Source organism: Solea senegalensis, linkage group LG12 (assembly GCF_019176455.1).
Source record: "Solea senegalensis isolate Sse05_10M linkage group LG12, IFAPA_SoseM_1, whole genome shotgun sequence".
In the NCBI taxonomy this organism is placed as follows: Eukaryota; Metazoa; Chordata; class Actinopteri; order Pleuronectiformes; family Soleidae; genus Solea; species Solea senegalensis.
The window spans coordinates 16,115,214-16,137,082 of record NC_058032.1 but is presented as its reverse complement, the minus strand read 5'-3'; the positions used below and the strand labels follow the sequence as shown (position 1 = coordinate 16,137,082).

At 41.5% G+C, this 21,869-nt stretch overlaps 1 protein-coding gene and 1 long non-coding RNA gene across 3 annotated transcripts; one reads left to right on the top strand and one right to left on the bottom strand.

The window, feature by feature from the left end:
• Positions 1-743: 743 nt before the first annotated feature.
• LOC122778514 lies at positions 744-16,609 on the top strand. Of its 2 annotated transcripts, XR_006361440.1 has the most exons (6): positions 744-1,384; positions 1,853-1,889; positions 3,440-3,539; positions 3,915-3,975; positions 7,719-7,780; positions 16,349-16,609. It is a non-coding gene; the product is annotated as an uncharacterized LOC122778514 (long non-coding RNA). The 2 variants fall into 2 exon arrangements; XR_006361439.1 differs by lacking the exons at positions 7,719-7,780; positions 16,349-16,609 and adding an exon at positions 5,221-5,788.
• On the bottom strand, positions 14,043-20,707 carry tbx22 (T-box transcription factor 22). The gene is made up of 8 exons (XM_044040484.1): positions 20,309-20,707; positions 19,636-19,930; positions 18,508-18,609; positions 18,231-18,405; positions 16,333-16,497; positions 15,453-15,517; positions 15,124-15,209; positions 14,043-15,034 (listed from the first exon to the last, which is right to left on the bottom strand). The coding sequence occupies exons 1-8, from the start codon at positions 20,448-20,450 to the stop codon at positions 14,490-14,492; spliced, it is 1,575 nt and encodes a 524-aa protein (XP_043896419.1). The 5' UTR covers positions 20,451-20,707; the 3' UTR covers positions 14,043-14,489.
• Positions 20,708-21,869: the final 1,162 nt, after the last annotated feature.

Genomic DNA, 21,869 nt, shown 5'->3' with positions numbered 1-21,869 from the left:
TTATGATGTAAGCAGACTGAGAGGGCTGGACAGACTCTTCACTGCAGTGTCTCCTCCAGTTAGTGTGTTTTGTTATTTTTAAACTGACTCAAGTCCTCACATCACATTTGTTACTCTGGTTTGAGCTGTTGTAAAACAGCTGAATGAACATGATTTTAAAGGAACATAATGTGAAACACCACTCATTCATGTCTTTAGCCAGACATTATATCTACTGCTGATACAGTGAGTCATCCATGCTCCCTCCCCCTGACCCAGCAGTTAATCCCCACCAAACCCGGTGCCTTTGGCTGGAGGTGCATGTGGATAAAAGAAGCCTTTTCTTTCTGGACAGAAGATGATCCTTTTCCTCTCTTTATCCTTCTGCAGCAGCTTCTCACTGTCTGCTCCATCTCTTGAACAACTCACACACATACACACACAAGGCGAAACATAGAATTACCCCAACCCTAAGCTCATCCTAACCACAATTAAATTCTTAACTGTAAACCTAACCAGTATCCCAGTCTCCATGAAGGCTACTGATCCTGACAAGGTCAGTGTTTATGCCAAAATGTAAGAGTAAGTACACACACACACACACCACTACAGTTTCTACTCTGGTCTCTACAAAAGCTACAGATGCCATGTAGGCCTGGAAATAAAGTTAAATAAATCTAATCTATTATAGCAAAATGCAAGCAGCTCTGTGTGGATAAATGATCAATTTACTAATTTGAAAAAAAAAAAGAGGAACAAATGACGTCATTAGACGTGTACCACAACCAACCGAAACCGGGTACAAACTATTTTTAGCCTGGATTGGAACTTGTCTGCTGTGGATACATTTCTGTAGCGGCGGTGACGTAGGAGGGGCGGGCACGCCATGCAAAGTCGTGACCATGTGACGACGGCTGACGTGTCATCGATGCTGTTCAAAGATGAAAATTAAGTGAGATGCTGTGATGTGGCATTCCAAATGCAGTGTTTCGGTCCAGATGTAATCGAGCACAGACTAATAATCACATTACACGTGACCACAGATAGACACATGGTAACAATAAGCCCTTTTATGATGAAATGAAACGACAGATGCCGTAAGATTCGGAATAATGAATGACGAGACAGCTGTTTTAATCGCAGGTAACCCTTAAGCAAAAGCGGAAGTGTATGACAGTGAAGCATCTTGCCTCGTCTCAGTGACGACAGTGCAGCCTGAACATTCAAAGCAAACAACTGCGGGAAAGCAGCGAATGGCTGATTGTGATTGTCTGTGTGTCACTGCACAACCAGACTGAGTGTTTGTCTCATAGAAAGACCTCAACATGTCGAAAGTGGACATTGTACTTTCAGGCTACAGCAGCAGCTGTTAGCCAAGTGCTAGCCAAGTGCTAGCTGGCCTCAGGTTGGTGGAGTGTTTAGCTAGCTCACCTAATAAGTGCGACAAACAATTTGGCTAAATATGTTTCCTGTTTAGGAGACACGTACTTTGTCTAATCTTCTAACATGGCATTTATATGTAATATATTTGTTATGTTGTCATATGATATCATTTATTGTTTTCAATCTATCTGTATTTGAATGTGTGGATGAGATTTGTTTACAGTGTTTGCAGACCTGCTTTCCCTTAGTTGCCGTTTAAAGGAACAGCAAAGTATTTTGAATTGAATTGAATTTTAGAGGAACTTATTATGTTATCATTTATTCATTTAAGTACTCCCATAAATCACCCCATGACAAGGCATACAGAGTATAAGTGCAACTCAAAGAGGATTTCAGATTGGCATGTAAACCAGTGGATCAGCAAAGACTGCAGTGTAGCTAACCTGCATATCACACATGGATCATATACTGTTCTTTATATGTTTCTCAGGTTATCCGGAAGGGCAAATTTGGAGGCAGCCAACCAGGTCAGGACTGCATGTGCATGATTTATAAAACAGTTAAAAGACAACCAGTAAAATATACAGCATGCCATCCAAATAATAATTCCACCTCACCCCCCACTGTAAGTGGATGGTAATTTACACAGATTATCACAACTCTGGTCAGTTTTTATTCTTCATGACGTTTTGAAGCATGGTCTAAGTCTGTGGTACAACCAGATGACTCAAATGGGGAAGTGAAATCAACAAAAGTCTAAATCTGGATTCAAAGCAGGGATGTTGCAGTTCATGGTTGGGGTCAGACAGTGTTCACGGCATACCCAGTACTCACCCACTTTATTAAACAAAGATATGTAGACATGATGTAGTTTTAGCTTATTTACCTTAAGCTTGCTTGACGCATTCAGAGATGGTCTTAAGCCTACCTCGGTTGCAAAAGTGAAAAGTGGTTATTTGAGTGACTGTTGCCTTTTTAACATTTTGAACCAGTCAGACCATTCTCCTTTGACCTCTGGCATCTACGAGACATTTTCACTCTGACAACTGCTGCACTCTGGATATTTTCACAGTATTGGGCTATTTTAGACCCGAGAGATGGTTGTGCATGAAAATCCTAGCAGATCAGCAGTTTCTTAATGTACTCCGACCAGCCCGTCTGAATCCAACAACCATGTAACGTTCAAATCTCTTTCTTCACCGTTTGGTATCTGCAGGTTGTATTTGGATTAAGGAGCAGTTGAACAGGTGTACCCTAATAAAGTCGCTGTTGAGTGTTTTTTTTTGCAGTGCAGTGCCACTCTCAGGAAGATGCTCAAAGATGATTATCCGTGTATTAAAATCTGTACAAAGGAGGTAGACGCACAAATATAAAGCCACCAATTACATAATGCCATTAAATGTGCTTCAGACGGTGCTATTAGCATCTTGCTTTCATAAGAGCCTCTTTTTTTAAAATTGCTTTAACTCAGACCCAGGCATCACGTCATATAATACAGCTGTAATAGTGTCTTTAGAAATTGAAGAACAGCATGAGATCAAAAATAGAAAAACACTTCCTCACTGCCTCTGTCGTTCATGTAATGCTGCTGTAAAACCCCAGCGTCATCCATTGCTTGCGAACATGTTCATTAACAGCAAATGATGAATCCTTAATCAGCAGTAGGTTTGAAAATGTCAGAGATGGTTGTGAGGATGAGTGGTTGTCATGATCAACATCTGGTTATAAAAGCTAAAAGTGACACCTAGTGGAAGTATAAGTGTACAGCACATTAAACTTCTGTCAACGGACATCTCACAGTCTGACGTCAAACACCTGGAGCCTGTTTTACATCATGATGACAAACCAGTAAAAATAGAGAATGCTAATGATCATTTGCACAGGTATCTTGACCAAAAGTATGGATGTTGTTGTTGTTGTTGTTTACAGTGAACTTTGCGAGTTCTGGCCTCTGGTTTTCAAATGCTCCTCCTTTTTATCTCAGTGCTCAGATTGTTTGCCAGCATAATAATTCACAAACAAATACTTCTATTAAGGCTTTTGTAACTTTGTTTTTGGTATCCACATTCCTCTCCAGGTCTCTGCACCAGTGGTTTGAAAAGCAAATTGAAACTCTTGATGTGCAGACAGCTCTGATTGAAAAGACAATTGGCCACACCACAACTATCAACCTAAAGGTAACAAGCACATTTCTGTCACATCCAGAGAAAACCTCTCTGTGCTGCTGCTCTTAGAAAAATTCAAACAATAAATCCTTCTTTTTTTGTTGTTGCTGAGAATGAATGGTTATGCTGTTGCGTAAGATGGCTGATGATGCAGGGTGGGTGCAGTCCCAATCTCCATCAATAATGGATACAGTGGCACAAGTATTAATAAAAGAACACACTGTGTATACTCATCTCTTTCCGGATTCACAAGGTTGTGTTGCAATAATAAAGGATAATAAAGGGCCATTAATGTTAACGCTGCAGTTTCAATCAGAGTTTGATGGGAGTTGTTTTCCGTTGCAGGTGAAAAACTGATGCTGTTTTATTCCCCTTCTCTTTTTTTAGTTTGGTTCTAAACCTGGAGCTCCCTCCAGGCCGAACATCTTCACTGACTTCAACTGAGTAGGTAACTTGTTTTCCTATCATTTTTAATTTCCATGACATGTTTTTTATATCCCACAAACCAAATTCACACATTAGCTTTATTGTCTTCGACGTCTCTCATTTGTCCTTATAAATTTGTGCTGCTCATATCACTATGATTTATTTAAGGTATTTGAGGTTTTCCCCACAAAGAAAACTATTAAATGAGCACAGAAAATTCTATACACACATTCTTCACTGTCTTCAAATTGTTCTAAAGTAGAACAGCTTTTGAGCTTAAGGGTGAGAGCATGACATGAACTGATATTTATGTGTCCACTATTTATCTGGATAGTGCAGCCACTTATAGGAGAACGATTTCGGTTTAATAATGATTATTGTTATTACAATAATAAAATTATCTGCACAAAAAAAAATGAAGGAGGTAGATGAGTAAGAGAAAAAGGGAGGGACAGAAGAGAGTCTTCAGGGTTTGTTTCTCTTGCTTTATCACGAAAAATAATTGTTGTTATGAGAGAGATGTTGTTTAGAGTCTTGGTATTACTGCTGCAGAGTAGCATTAATATGCACATTAATATTTAACATTTATCTATTATTATTTATCAGCTCAGTAATGAAACAACACTCGGCTGTGTTTCTTTATTGTTTTTTAATTGCTAATACCTCATGCTAATCTAATTACACAGTATGCAGAAAAACAAAGATATTTGTTCTAGTGTGTATTTCTTTGTATACTGCCTGGATATTGCTAAAGGACATGTTTTTGTCCATTTCTATATTGTTGTCGCTTGGCTGTAACACAAGCTGGGTACAGTTTTAGGTATGATATCGATGTCCATATCTGGACTTCAATATCAGTACACTCCTCTGTTCACTGAGACTAATGTGATTAACTCTTTAGTTACTGTAAGTTGAACTTGAATGACAGAACATTTTTGATATTAGGAGATGCAGAGGAAGTTTGGTTAACTACAAAGGTATTATAGTTTTATTAACACTATAAAAGTTTTGAAGTTTGATCAATGCCACAAAAATAATCGTGGTGCGATACCCGCCCCAGCTGTAATGTTGTCACACATTTTTCTGCTTATTTATTATTTATCCCAAGAGGTGTCATGATAAATGTTTGCCTCTGCCTTTTTACAAGATTTTTACTTGTCATGGTTCCTGTCATGTTTTGGCTGTGCTTTGGTAGAAGTTTGCACCTCCACATGCCTCTGATTCCTTTTTCCATATCACCCCCCCCCCTCTTTCTCCCCCAACACAGAACAGATGAGAGGTCAAAGGTGTCACCTGTAGAGGAAGCGGCCCTCTGCCGCTCGCATGCCACTGCCTCATTACACACACACACAGTTCTCCATGTCCCATGGGGGGTGAGTGAGTCTCAGCTGGGAGCCATTACAGGTGCCGTCTAAGCACACACACAAATATCTATACATGGACACACCTGCACCCCGTGTAGCTGATGGGATTCCTCCAGAGTGACACTCGACCACCTCTGACCCCTTTTGCGTCTTTTTTAATCATCATCAGCTCTGACTTAACTACATCCACAATCATCATCAGTGGCCCCGGAGTGACACGGATCCCTATTACCAGATACTTTGATGAGTGAGACGTCTGCAGTGTGTGCGCAGTGCGCACACGCCTCTTGAGGCCCTCAGTCGTTCCGACCCCAACAGTTGTCAGTCATTTCTGCCGGCAGTTAGATCATCTGAAATTAAAATTCCACATGCCTCAGATAAGTTAAGGCTAGCTTTGTTTTTAATCTTTTTATAGCCCTCAGTGGCCATCTCTTCTCTTTAAACGTGATTAAAGCATGGGAGAGACTGTCATGTCCTATTTTTCTCCACTCTTTCCCAACATCTGTGCAGGGATGTTTCCTCCAGATGTGCAGGAGACGGCTCCTGTATGTGCACAGCTCTGGGGGAAATGTGTGTTTTTGTGTGTCTGTGTGAGGTAGGTGTTGATACCAAGTGATTCTCCTCTCCAGTGCAGTCAACACGTCCACGTCCCGAGTCCTAGAGGAGTGGTACTTGCTGACAGGCACGGATCCGGTGGACTGGTGGTCCTGTCCCCGTGGCTGACCTGTCTGTGTCTGCACAGGCGGGAGAGCTGCTCTGAGCCCCACACATGCTGGCTCAGTGAAAAAGCTCTAATTGCAACAAAGGGGATTGGTTGGACTTGATTCACACACAGGATGTGATGTTCAGACAAGGATCAGCAGGAGAGGATACATGCGGCTAAAGCATAATTGTCTATCTTGAAACTAAAACACAAGGAAAGACTAATTTACTGTTCCATAACCTCTGGATGATTTCATAATAATTTCTCAGAGGTTTCATGGAAAGTAATATTAAATATAGTTCTTGTTAACAGGGACAGTGGGAAGACTTGCATAATATTGAGTCATTCAGTCACACAGCAGGTCAGCGTGACATGGAAAACAATTGTCTGCAGGAATCATGGACATGTAAAAATAATGTAGCAATATATCATAAATTATTGAAAATTGTATAGTAAAAAGTAGTATTTTAGTTGCTGTTTAATCTGTTAGGCTATGGATTTTGCAACACTTTATTTTCTTGTATTTCCTTGATGTTTCTCAAGAAATATAAAAAGTAAATAAACATTAGAGGAGGTTTTATACAGCAGAGTGAGACAAGGATGCAAAGATTAGAGCCGTCAAAAAAACATTTCAAAACAACACACTGGCTTATAAGAAATCTGGAATGCCATACACAGCCAATCCAATCCAAATGTTTCACAATTCTTTCAAGCAAAAAGCCAGGATAGGGACATTGTAACTTCGTTTTGACAATTTGTCCCTGTATTGGTTATATATGTATGTTTTATTAAAAAAAATAAAAATAATAATAATAATATTCCCTCTTAAGTTGTTTTTAGTGATAGCGTATCATCAGTTGAAAGGGTAAACAATAAAGAGATCCATCTTGGTTTTAACATGGTGGTTTTTTTTTATGACAGTGTTTTATACGGTCAGGTGTTACAGGCTCTTTTTTCCTCTCAGCCTCCCGTTTGAAATATTCAATTACCATCTGTGAAGGGTCAGGTCAAACACAGGAAGCCAAGCTGATTGGTTTTACTCAGATATCGATGGGCATGTGTGACCAATCGCTGCTACCCAGGGCTTTTCCCAGTCTCCATCTGCTGCTGCTATGTGTGTGTGTGTGTCTAATCGTTCCAGCCCAAGGCCTTCCCTGGTTTCCACTCACCTCTTGACCATTGCTTCCTGTCAAATGTGTTAACGCTGCTTTTAATCAGTTTTACTGCCTCGTGCGCACACATACGCACACACGTCAGTCCAGCTGGCCCTATCCATCCATCGCTCCAACGTGCTCCGTTAAAACTCAACCAATCTCCTCCTTACACCCTCATAACCTCTGTCATACGCACGCGGAGACACACACCTGATCCTGCCAGCCTTCTCTTCACCCTGTTAACCCCCCTCCACTTGACCCTCACCTCACCTCACCTCATCACCCACCCTGATATCTCTTACATTGAAACAACCCGTGAACATGGACATACAGCCCGTCTTTAAGTCTTTATTGAGGCTGTCTGCCAGTCTTGGTGTCTACACCATATCATTCTATACGGCCCTGTATTTTTACGTCATACAGAAGGACCTGTTGCCTCAGGTGACCGGTCACTCATAGGCCTATAGATAAAACGGTTTCCTGAATAACTTTGTCAACATTATTATTTTCCGTTTGTCTCTTTGCATGCATCGTTTGTGATCAGAAAGGGGAAGACGTGACTAGGTGATGCTGCAAATATCCGCCACGGCTGGTTACAACTAGGAGGTAAATGCATCAACACAAATGTGATGATAGATTCTCTTGTTAGATACTAAAGGTTGTGATATTTGTAGTGTAACAGACACAGACAAAATGTGGTATCGAGCCATAGTGACATGTAGTGAGTTCTCTGATGTTGATAGCACTCTCACCTCCTCAACTGAGTTGTTTACCTGTAGCTGTATGATCAGTTGGGCAGCACCAACCAGACCACATCCCATTGGCCTTAGATTTCTGTCTGTGTTTAGAACCAATTATTAAATGTTCAACCACAGTCGCACTGAACTATGAGGATGAACATTGTTCACAGGACAAGCTCAAAGTAGTGCAGTCGGCTAGACAGTGCAAGCCCAATGTATAACTGAACTAGGTGGCTGGGGCCCCTGATCAACAGGGGGCTCCCATAGTATACACACATTTTAACATCTCGATATCAAACAATCTAGATATATTTAGATGGAAATAGTGTTGAGCTTGAATTATTTTATTTTGGTTACATGATTATTTATACACTTATTTATTTGCTCGTTTAGTGCACATTTTCACATCAGGTCCAAGTTTTAAAAACCAAAGTATTTGAACTGTTTTACCTGTTTAATTCAAGTTCAGTATCACTACACTTAAGGTAAAAAAAAGAGTGACAAATCAAATTCAGCTTAAGGCCCCTTAAAGGCTTGGGTCAACGCTGAGGCTAGCAAAACATTTTTTATAGAGCTGCTAGATTTCTGAACTTGCATATTTCTGCATTAATTCTGTGAATATGTTGCTTCATAAATATTTTCTATACCACTGGTATTAAGGCTGAAATAGACAACTTTTTGGTTTCAACTGGACATTTTGAAGTTAAACCTGACTACACGGCAGAATGGCCACTGCGTCTTCCATTCACGCTCTCACAGGACCGGGCACAAAAGAATTGTTTCTTCAGTATCCAGTACAATCAAGAGAATTGTGTTCACTCAGTATCTATTGTGTTTTTCACACAGCAGTGTTTGTGATGACGCAACACAACACCAGCTCTTTGGCTAATTGCTATTTCAAGTAGCCATAAACATAATGTCGATACATTCTTGTAACATAGTATGAAGTTGCTTTATGATGGTGTATTTTAATTCTTTTTTGGTAGTGAAGGTGAGGGTGAATAACATGAAGGAAAGTGATCTATTGATATGATTTATGGATTACATTATTCTTGTTATATTATGGATGTAACAGAGCCTGTGTGTGTGGGTTTGTGTACACTTCAGACTAAAACCTGGTTTCTATGAGGAAGAGGGTCAGAGGAGGCATTTCTGAGGGTCTGGTTAAGTTTAGAGCTGATATTTTAATTATGATTAATAACCTTCCTTATGGTTAAGGTCAGGCATAACGCTTTGTTAAAACTGTTTAAATAAATGGATGTCAATGCAGTGTCCTGATAGGAATTGCTGCACAAACCTGTGTGTGTGTGAGTGTGTGTGTGCGAGGGAGATGCATACATGCATATGGTAAAACACTCTGCAGAGCTGCTGTTAGTCACACTGCCGCGTCTCAAATTGAATTAGCGTTGACAGCGCACAGCGCCAGCCGCGTGTATGTGTGTGTGCACTTGGGGCACTCACTGTTGGCAAGCTCCGTGTGTGTGTGAGTGTGTGTAAAACCAGAAACGAAAGAGGGCCCTCTCCCCTGAAATCAATTAAGTGAGTACAGATCTGTTGTTGTGGGGGTGAGAGGGGGCACATCCTGTAGAGGGCAGCCCAAGACAGACAGCACCATCTGGGGCAACAGGCAGTTTGACCCTGGCTGAGACATGAAAGAAGCAGGGCAGGGATAAGGGGAGAGGAGAGGACAAGCCAGCATTAAATCACTCTCTTCTCTCCTCCTCATTCCCTCACCCCATCCCCTCGTCTGCCACCTGATACATCAGCCATGGAGCATCATTCTCACTCAATCACTCCCCATCTCTCACTCCCTCTCTCTTTATCTGTCCCTGGAGTGATAACCTGTCATACACAGGAAACAAAATGAGGTACGCACGATCTATCCCTCTGTCAGAGATAGGTGTATGGGTCCAAAGAGGAAAAGAATATCTCACATCTCTTGTTCCAAAAAGGATGATTTATAGGTTTGCATTAAATAAAACCAATGCTAGAGTGAACACCCATCTAATGCACTTATTGTCTCTCTCTTTCTCTCTCTTTCTCTCTCTCTCTCTCTCTCACACACACACACACACAAGCACCTGTAGGATCCCATTTTGGTCCACGAGGCAAGGAATTAGCACCCCCCCTCTCTCTTCTCTCTGTCCCTCTTTAGGGGGAGGGATGGTCTTGGGTGATGGACAGCCAGGGTCAGAGTTTGTGTTGTGTTTGTTGGTCATAAGCTGAGTGCTGACAGCCTCTCCCCACCACCCCACACTCTTACACACAGCTCCATTGATGACAAAACACTCGGCCGAACCAGTAAAAGATAAAGTAACTGAATTACATGAAACATGATCATCTGTGGTATTTAGGTTAAAGTTGATTCAGCATTTAAGGCACAGCACTTCAAGTCAACATTGGAGTATTTAGACCATTTATCTGCAATACAGCAATTTAGAAATATAAGTAAAAGCCCTTCTTCTAAGTAAAGGTACTTGATGTGCAATAATAGTGTTTGTATTTGTACTTCCTGTTTATATTTTTTCATAGGATTTGTAAAAATATACTGAAAATTCTTTGTATTTGAGTAGTTTAACCTGTTTTTGTCATATCTCAAGTAAAACATGATAAATGTTGAATAACACAGCACTAAAAACCTGTAAGTACCAATGCAGCGATTTCATGATGTACGTTGCCCACACGTGATGAACATCCGCTGTCGTTGCCAAGTATGAGAGCTGTTTGGGTCCTTTACATTTTCTCTGATGAGTGACAGGAGTCTGAGGCCTGGGCAGTTAGACACGCAGGCCAGGTGCCAGGCCATGTGTTAAAGTTGTCTGTCCTACACTCATGTAACCTCTGCTCCTGTAAGACAGGAGTCTGTCAGGGAGCACATGCCTGTGTGATGACCCCCTGACCTCCCATCCACACGCACATGTGGACACAGAGCAAAGAGAATGAGTACACACGTAAACAAACTAGCATGCTAATACAGGGAGGCTCCTGCTTCTGTCAGCACAGCTGTGATCTAATGCTGCACCCGGCCCATGTCAGAGTCCAGAGGAGAGGAATTGACTTTCACTTGTCTGTGAGGCAAAAACATCTCTGCTTGATAGTGAAGTCGAAGAGCACTTAATAACTGTTAAACTGCCCTTGCTTTTCACATTACTCACTCGGTGTAATTCAGTTTCAGCCACAGCTGGTTTCACTTTCAACTTTACAGCTGAGCTCAGTCACGTCCCATAATCCGACCTGATAAATAACAAGCTTTTATTGAGTTTGTAGAGAAAATAGCGTCCAGTATAAACCTCCACGAGAGACTCAGAGCCAAATGCAAGCAAGGCTGGAGGGCATGGTGCTGAAGAGGAAACTGTGTGTGTGTGCGTGTGTGTGTGTATGGCAGCTATTATTAGGAGATAACTTACGCCTGTGTGTGTCTGTGTGTGTGCGTCTAATCTAATGAAGGCAGAGTATATTTACACGTTCCGACTCTCTGCTGAGCTTCTCTCGTGTTTCAGGATGCCATTTCACATGAATGGAAACAAATGACTTTGGGCTCAAATTTCTCTCCCCTTCACTACCTGTCAATCACGCTGGACCGGCCCAGAAACGTCCCTACTTGTGTTATTACAAAGTTGAATCAGCACAGTTTCCATGTTTTTCCAGCCACCCTCTTCAGCGGGATTATTTCTAACCCTTACCAAGCAAATTAACAACACGAGTGGGAACAGGCTAATCATCGACAGGCTGATAACACATGTAGTTGTTTTTAACCAACTCAAGTTGTTAAGCAAAAGTGAAGACAGTTATGGAAGACGAGTACGAAAAGAACAGTAGCAAATAAACTAAACAAACCTATGGTTTCCTTACAGAGATTTAGATTAGAAGAGTGATAATCACTTTCATCTGTAGGCTCAGTTAAACTACCACCAGTAGCCTTTTAGCTCAGTTAAGTATCAAGTGAAAGCAGAGAAACAGCAAACCTGGCTCTGCCCTAGCTTCTTTATTACGTACAATATCCCAAGTGCAACAGTTCAAGTTAAAGCACCTAGCCAAGAAACTGTCTACCACTCCCTTATTATCACACTTTGGGTTTTGAGTCATTTAAACAAATAAGATATAACATAATGATCTTGTGTCCTGAGCATGTTTTTATATCGTCAGCTTAGCTTTTTACATAATTTGCCCCTGGGATCAATAAAGTGTTTCTTATTTTGATTCTGATAAATCCGTTTTGATGCTTTACTCACTGTTGCAGCACAATGAGAGAATAATTGACAACCACGACACATCCAGTAATAAGTGCAGTAAATGCAGACGTTTGCAGTGCATTGCATCAACCACCTCACGTCCAACATGTTATTGGGGGGGAAACAGTGTTAGTAGTGTGCTACTGTTGTTCTTTTGTTTTGCAACTTCTTCAGGTTTTGAATGTGTTTTTGGCCCTGAATTAAAATCACACCTGGCAGTTTTGATCTGGAACACAACCAATATTAGTTTGTGCCTCTATTTATGAATATATAAAATGTTTGCGAAACAGTTTACGTTGGCAAATTCAGACACAGAGTATTCTAATATTTTTATATTCAAAATAGTTCATAGTCATATGGGCCTTTGTGAATTGCATATATAAGTTCACAAGCTGGTTAAAAGATCTCACTCAATATTAGGCAATAATGTGCTATGTGTTATTGTAGATCATGTTCAGTGACCATTTTTGACTGGAAACACAAAATGAATCAACATGAAATGAACACAACAACGACAAAAGTTAAAGGTGGTTGTGAAGTTAAAATTTCACCCGACTAGCTCATTTCATACACCCTATCTTGCATGCGTGAAATTGTAGTCTCCATACCCTAATAATGACAAGCGCTTATGTCTTATTGAATGCTTGTTTGTGTGTGTCTGCATTACTATACTGGCAAAGTGGACTGGCGGGTGAAAAGTTCAGCTCTCCCAGTATGAAAGCAATTTGTCTCACTTAAAGACCAGGAATTAGTTAGAAGATTAAAATGATTGTCTGACATGGGCAAACATGGAAATGACGGACAGTATCAAATAACCAGCACAGATTATGTCTGTCTGCAGACAAAGGCCAAGCTGTTGGATTGTGCACCTGACCACTCGCTGAAACTTGGGCCATCCCCTGCCTGAGTTCCCCAATTAACTTCTTCCTGCTATTTCCATGTCCAGCGCGTATTAGTTCACTGCCTCGCTTGGCCATGACAAGTAAATTGCTGTTTGGTTATGACCGTTTGTCGGGAAACAGGCCATTTCCCCTGCTTTTCCTAAACCGCTGTTCCTAGCTCTGCTGAGAGAGAGAGAGTGAGGGAGGGATGAAGGGAGGGAAGGTGGGAGGGAGAGAGGGATGGTGCTGGGGTTTTGAGTCTAAGCTGAAGGCAGGAATTATCACATCAGCGGCTGGACGGGCGTGCCCCCGTTGGTATGGACAAAAAAACACAGCATTAAGTTGGCCCAGGGTCGGCACTGACTCTCCACAGCCTTCCACATGACTATGAAAGTCAAGTCTGCTCACAGCAGTATTGATTTACTGTTGATCCTGGAACGAATTTACAACAATGACTACAGTCACAATGACAGGACTGCTTTAGTCCATGTTAGACTGTAAGGAGCCTTGTTACAGATTGTGGCTAACATAGGCCTCAGTAGAATAACCATTTCACCTCCATGCGTCTCTGATTAGTCTTATTATTTGTAATAAAGTACAGGAATGGAAACTAGCAATCTGAATCCTGGCAGCTGTTGTTATTCCCCTAAAATCACAGAAAAAGAGACCTGATGAGCTCATGTTATTAGTCAGGGATGGCCAAGCCTGACATGGGGATTCATCTGAGTCCTGGGCTCCAAACACACAAAATACGCTCTTGTTCATATTCAGTGAATGCTACTTGATTACTGCAACATAAACATCTGCACTATCACAGGAGTATATTTTTGTATCAGAACACTTCCTGTCACTCAATAGCACACAATGTGTTTCTGTTTACTTTGCATATGTTGTTATTGCATGTTGGTACGACTGGAAAACATGAAAGATTTTCCTCTTTTATGATCGTGAAAAGAACATACTGAAAGCCTGTGTATGATCTGTGCAAAAATAATAATAATGATAATGATAATAATAATATGAAAAATACTTTAATGGGCACTTATGGTCAGTTTAACAGTCACCCTCATGTACAGTAAGAGTTACATTACATACCTCTGGTCCTATTGCTGATGCTCTTTGGTAAGGCAGTAAAGAGGTTCGGCTGTGCCGTAAAAACATAGTGTTTTCTGTTCCCGACAAATCTCTACATTATGTCTACAAATCTGGTTCCTCCAATGTTGCTCTTTTGGGTTCTAGCTGAGTGTTCTTGAAAGCAGGAGCTGCTCATAGTCTGCTTCAGGATCACTGTTTGTGCTGGTAAGTCTGTACAACATGGATTTTAAATACAAAAAACACCCCACAAGGGGAACAAGGTTGCTCCTTGCTCAAAGACAGTGCAGTCTCTCTTCGTCTGTTTTGCTGCAATACGTTTTAGCCACTGATTCTCAATGGGCCAGAGTCTGCAAGTGGGGTCCAGCTGTTAGAGGCAGTGGTTGGTGGTCGGGTGCCATGGAGACTGGCGCAGCAGACAGTCTGTGGTGTCTTCAGTGAGCTTGGCGTGTCGGGATAAAGCTGCAAGCTGGGGATTCAGGGGGAGGCTGTAGCGGTAAAGACAATAAGGGCCAGCAGCGTCAGAGAGATGAGGGAGGAGAGACGGCCCCTGAGGGTGGAGGGGGCCGTGGAAGGGGATGAGGCAGGGGGAGCTCCCTGCAGACCCATGAAGACAAGGCTCCCGACAGTGGGGAAGTTTCTTTCCCTGCAGGGCAGAGAGGAACGGGAGGTCTGTGAGCGGAGAAGATGCAGGCAGGCCCCTCAGTCTGTCGGCTCCCAGAGAGGAGAAGGCTCTGCTGGGCAGCGGAGAGGTGCTGGGTGAGGTGATGAGGGCCTTGCTGTAGAGGGGAAGAGCGAAGGTGGGCAGAGCAGAATCCGGGCAGGTCAGTGCGGAGACGGAGAACGGGTGAAGTGACGGGGATGAGGAGAGAGGGAGGAGGCTCTTCACACTGCTGGTCAGTGACCCTGAGCTTCCTGTTGAGAGAGAGATTCAAGATTCAAAGGAGGCTGAGATTTAAAAACAGAAATGTGAGAGTGTAAAAGAGCTGCAGCGTATGTGGTACCTTGGAGCTGTATGGTGAAAGGCTTCAAGTCCAGGCTGAGAGGGCTTCTCCAGGGATACGACTCCAATAAGCCATCCAACACTCCTCTGTACACACACACACACACACGCACATATAGCATATACTGTAAAAACACTAGAAATGTTATTTCAGGTATTTAAATATTGGTTTTGAGAGGTGTGAAATTCTGCACTACACACATCAACTTCATTTGAAGGTTTTATGTGGCATCAGGTTTCCGTGGTTGAACCTTAAATCCCTCTTGGGTCCTGCAGTGGAACAACTTGAGCAAAAAAAAAGTGTTGTGTGCTCGGCGAGTTTTTCTGTACCTGTTTCTTCCTGGATCTCTGAAGCCCTTGGCGAACGGGTTCCTGTCGATCTTCAGTTTTGTGATCTTGCCCATGAGAAAGAAAAAAGACGGCGTTAAAGAGTGGAGGCGTCAAGCAGTGACACACTGAGCTCACAATGAGCTCAGCTTTACAACAGCATAGAGAGTGACAGGGCTCCCCCCTCAGAGACTGCATCTCCCAGCAGCACCCAGGGCGATCAGCCATGCCAAATAGGGTTCTATGAGAAGGGGGTTCAGGTTTTGTACAGTTTTATTTGGGGCTTTAATAAGCGGTGGACTCCAGCAGTCGGCCCAGTCACAGCTCGTTACTGAGTTTCTGTAATAATACTTTCGCTGATCGTAAAATGAGCCCTGATGAAAAGAGCTGGCAGTCCTCGAGCACAGCTCTGTTACTGGAGGAATGGTAGCCAACACTGGGGTCAGCTCTCTTGCACGGGAACACACACACGGCCTCTCTGAGCTGCTTCGTCCACTGAAAATAGGGACACTGCAATTTACGGTCTGTCTGTGACCGCAGGGGGTGGACCTCGTCATCCTCATGATGGGAGGATTAGAACATTTGTATGAGAGGTCAAAAGGCTCGGAGCTGTTGACTAGATCTCCATAACAATCACTACGCTCTTCATAACAATCACTAAGATCTTCATAACAATCACTAAGACAGTGACAAAGACGGAACATCTGCTTTTGGAATATTTTGGCCCGAAGGCAGAATGTAAATTAGCGGAATCAAATACTCGGCAGTAAACATTACATTGCATGTGCACAAATTTAAATTTTCCAAGTGTAATTTTGAATGTATCCTCAATGCACTAATCACGACTTGAGCTTCACATGTTACTTCTCTGCGATCTTGTTACCTGTTGATTCTGGTAGGCCGTGACTGTGGTGAACTCGGTCTCTGGGAACGAGAAGCTGTGCACTCCTTCAGCAGGCAGCGACTGGATCTGAGACAAGTCCATCCGAGGGTCGTGCCGGATGATGTGCACCCGCGGCTTGTATTTGTGCATCGACTGAAGAATAATCTGTGTCAAGAGACAAGGATGACATAGCTCTGTGAGGTGGGCCTTCAGAAACTTTGAACTGCCGGGTATTTATTTATTTATTTACATAATAGTTATTTTCATTATCCAATTCTGAAGATCTTTTTTTTCCAGCTTATTATTTTTTATATGAAATATCAGAAAACAGACTTTACTATCACATTAGACAAAAACCTTTTTTTTTTCATATTAAGAGGCTGGAATTGGAGTGTACTTGCAATAAAATAACTGTTTTATTTCTCTTTAACAATAAATTATTAAAAACTTTACGGACATTAGCCTATACAGAGATTTCAGTTTTTTTTTCCAAGAATGTACGATATCTAATTATTGATATTTAAAAAGAAAACCAGTTTTTCAATTGATTAATCTGTATCCACAGCAGCATAATTTTTAATTTGTGATTTGTCTTAGCCAGGTATCCCTTGAAAAATAGGTTGTTAATCTCAATGGCGGTTAAATTGAACAGGTTTTATTAAAAAAAATGTACACAGGGTCAAATGATTCAAATGATTATATAATAAACCAATATACAACAAATACAAGTGAACATGCAGTGTGATCAGGGAAAACAAAATAAGAGTCTGTAACCTCAGCTATTGCATTAAACTATGCACTGTTCAACATTCATTTTCACTAATTGATTTGTGTGCAGAAATAACCAATTCTAATTATTGTTTATTCATCTTTAGACATCATCATATTAGCCTCCTATAAAAAATAAAATCATATCTGTATAAAACTAAATATATTTACATCAGCATAATTACTAATATAAATAGAGTAATTAAAAGTTAACATGTCTATAGTAAATAAAGTAAATAAAGACCATGTATATACCCTGTTTCATATTCTGAAGATGCCACAAACTCTTCACTCAAGCAGCCACTGAGCCACAGTGGCCAGTTTTCATGACAACATAAAGGATTATGAAAAGCAAGTTTGAGCTTTCTACTCAAACACTTGCAGTTTCTACGGCCCTTCATTGTAAATCAGAGTAATGAATTCTCCACACACAGAATGATCTAAATTGGGAGGTGGTTTTATAAACAGGGGGATTAAGCCAGAAGCCTCCTATAGCCCCCCGAGTCATTACATCTGTCTGTAAGTGAACTTTTACAAGACATAGTGGAGCAGAGAAGGATTTCCACTTCCTTTATCCCTAAAATGTGTACTGCAGACTCTTCCTCCCAAATTATTCTGCACTATTAAACCGGAGAAAGTTCAAGATCGGTGTGTGACGGCAATAAGCAGCTCTGCGGTTGCTCTGGTCTTCTTTTATAACATAACACACTTTGCTGACAATTATTCAGAAATATTTGTAAGACGTTGAATTTTGGATTGAGGCATTTCTATTCAGACAGCGTCTCACACCCACAGAATTAAGCCTGGACATACACCTGTGTGTGTGTGTGTGTGTGTGTGTGTAAGTAATAATGCCCCAAAATGTAACTTTCAATTTCTGACACACCAGTTTTCTTTTTCTTTGTGTGTGTAGAAAGTAGAGTAGATCTATTAAACAGCATGAGTTTATGGTTACTGAAAAAAGTACAAGATTCGGCACTATAACTTTTTCTTCTCCCCTATTAATTTTTATAGTTGGTGCCTTTTTTTTTTTAACTTGAGCCCCATGAAATGTCTTTGCACGCCACTGGTATTTATCTACTTTCTATTGGACAGAGAAAGAGCAGCGCGCGGACAGTTGTGTTACCTACATGTCCTTTATCGTCCATCTCGTTGTTGGTGAGTTTGACCCGGTCGAAACTGACGACCTGACGCATCCACGTCTCTCCTGCGCACGGCGAGTCCGGGTGCACGTAGAGGCGGGGAGAGATGCAGGAGTGGTCCGTGTTTCCAGCCACCATCCACTGCGAGCTGTGGTACACGTACCTGCGGGGAGGCGGATACACATGTGTGTAAATAAATAAATAAATACATATTTCGTATTTAGTTACAGCTATAATTGTATTTATTTAAAATAAAGAAACACACCTGTAGCGTTTGGAGTCCACTGGCATGACGTCCATCGCGATGTAATACTGTTGGCACGGGTCCAGATTGCGCACTTTGACGCGCACTGAGGGAAACATTCTCCTATGGGTGAGGGAATAAGAGAAATTCCAGATTATTCTTTATTCAATATCGATATTATTTCCATTTCCCCAGAATTCCTCGTCATGAAATTGCTCAAAAAATAAACATTCAGAGGCAGAAACTGTTCCTGCGTGAAAAGGCCGTGTTCAGTTCGGGGGGGTGGGGGTTCTCGAGGGGTCGCGAGGGCATCTTCACTGCCTTGATTTATGGAGCGCGTTCATGGCAATTGAATAAAAGGACGCTGATTTCAGTGAGCAGTTGTGTCCCAGTAACTCATTTCTGGAAAAGGAAAAAAAAAACGAAATAGAAACTCAAAGTCAATATAATGTAACTACCAAAAAAGAAGAAGATGACATTATGTTATTAATAATCCAGGATAGAATAATATAACCTATGTTTAATAATTAGTTAATTGTCTAACTAGTAAATTCAGTTAGTCTGTATTTCGTAATTGTCAATCTTTAATTATCGAACGCACTTTTCCAATCCCAAAGTGAACATGACAGTGAACGCACACGCGCTGACGTTGTGTCCCAGTGAAAGTGAAGTCGAGCCGCTCTGTGCAGAGCAGACTGTGGCCTCACTCAGGCTGGTGAAGGAGCACCTGTCTCCACAGACAGCAAAGATCACACCTCACCACCACTTCTGTCTACTGTTTCATTCATAACAGACGCTGCAGCACAGAAACTAACATTTAATCACGACGGGTTAGAAATAAAAAGACTCCAGTCTCACAAATAAACCTGCAAAGTCTGAGTCTTGATCGTAATTTAATTACAATGTTAAGGAAATGACCAAAATAATAAATAATTCTAAGACTCTCTCTTTAAAGACCAAATGTCTGATTTAGTTTTAGTGTTTAATAATAATAGTCACATTAAACACGGATTATTGGGCTGGTAATTATATTTACATATTGCACTCTGAATGGCACATTAACCATAAATGTTTTAACTCGCAGTCTTTTCTACAACTGTTCACATGTGTTCCTTAGATTAGATCAAAAACGGATCCTCTTATTCAGACCTTCCAGCTTTAGTGATGATCATCTCGGTGCCGATCTCATAGAACCTCTTCCACAGCTCGGAGCCCTGCAGCTCCACGCGGACTCTCAGCTCTTCTCTGTCCGGGCGACAGTCGCTCTCCTTCGGCTTGCGCTCTCCTCCGTCTGGGTCAGTGTGCTCCTCCTCATCAGCTCCTGACCTGACAGTGTTTCTTTGCGGCTCACAGGAGGAGCTCTCCTCCTCTTCCTTCTCCTCCGGCCTCCGGTTCGCTGCTGAACCTGCTTTCCTTTTCGGGCTGACTGGACTCTCACGCAGGCCTGAAAGTGCAAAAGAGTGGAAGTTAAATGTAAAGATAATAAAGGACTCCTTATTTTTAGTTATGTGAGTTCACTTATAGTCTAAATACAATATTTTTAAAGTGTTGGTCTGAAGAAGATAAGCATGTATGCATTACCAAAATAATGCTTTATTTGAAAGAAAGAAAGAAAAACAGGGATCGTTGCTGCAGCTGACACGGAGAATATCTACACAACTTTCTAACTTTCAAATTTCTTAACTTTTACATTTTAGCTTCAAGTTTGACTATTAAATATAGGGCTGTGGATGTGTCTTTTGTTGCTCCAGCTCGTGCGTAAAATGGATGTTTAACGCAGTGAGATGGTCTTAAAACCCAGCTCATATTCCGTCCGTCTCACCGGTGAAGATGCTGTCATCTCCGCCGCTGTCTCCCGCAGCTGAACTTGACTCGTGTCCCTCCGACACTTTCATCCTCTTGCACGGTTTACCGACCAGCGCCTCCACCGAGAACGCGTGAGCCCGGGAGCTCAGACCCTGCATCTCGAGATAAGATCCAGTATTTCTACAGAGTCCTGTATCCGTCAGAACTTTGACTTCTCGGTCCTCCAGCTCATTCAGGACATGCAGCAGCAGCAGCAGCTCAGGGAGCCCCTCTTCTCCTCCACGCTGTAATTGATCCGGTGCGTCTCCATGTGCTCTCCATGACGCGCACCTTCATCCAAAAAGTCCTTGATTATTGGCACGCCTCTCTTCCTCACCACAATATTTCCCTCTCTTCCCCTCTGTGCGTTTCTGTGTCTCCCCTTTCCTCTCTGTCTGGTGTAGAGGGTTCGTTCCTCTGGTTCACATCTGCGCGTCACAGAGAGGGAGGGAAGAGAAGAGCGCAGCGCACATTCCTCCACACGGGCCTGAGCTGCAAAATAAAACATCATCCTCACAAACATCCGTCCTTCATCAAACCTTAGAGTTTGACTTTAGTGAAAATAATTAGACAATTCACAACTTCATTAACCCTCCTTATAAAGGCATTCAATATATTTTCTTTACACGTTTTAAATACTTGGACACAACAAGACAAGACAGTGATTTATCCACAGTAACAGGTGACATCTAAAGACCATGTGTTGGACAAGTTACCCAGGAAGTTTAATTACTTATTGAAAAGACATGACTTCTTTTCAAAAATAATAATAATTTTTATTACTTGGAATCAAAAGTGAATAATAGCATCACTTTTGTTGTAGTACTATATTAATTGTGTAACTCCAATCAAAACGTGATGAAAGCAGTTGATTTTGAAACTGGATCGAGTTTATTAAAACAATAAATGAGCAGTCAAACTACTGAACTGAAAACATGGCAGTGTCTCAAACTAAAAAGTCAGTCTGTCCCAACTGTTTTCTGAATATTCAATCTTAATGTGACCTGCCAGCACCTGCCGCGCGTGCACATCATCATAAGGTATAGCCTTTAAATGACAATAAACAGATACAAGCAGTGCTAAATGTATTATTTTATTGTATTATTCTTTTATACTATTTTCTACTATAAGTAAATATATAACTTAATATTTATTGAGATTTCTAACATGAAGAATGCTGTTGACTAAATAATATTTTTTGCTATATTTCAGCATCTTTACGCGCCATGTGTCAGTGTCTTTTCCCCAAACGCTAAACAACAAAAAAAAGAACTAAAATAAATTCACTCAACTGTGAATTTACAAGTCACTTAAATGTGTACAGGACGTTTTTGTTTTCAGCAGAGAATGAAAAGGTTTCAAAAGCACCAGAAAGGCAGTGGACGTACAAATATTTAAGTCAGTTAACTCAGGACATCTGGGCGGACACATATCGACTGAAGTCGCTGCGTTTCTGTTGAAGCTATAATTTCCTATATTCATTTGAAGGCTTTTCCTTAAAGCTCTCTCTTGTCCCCCGTTTGTCCGGTGTAGAAGTG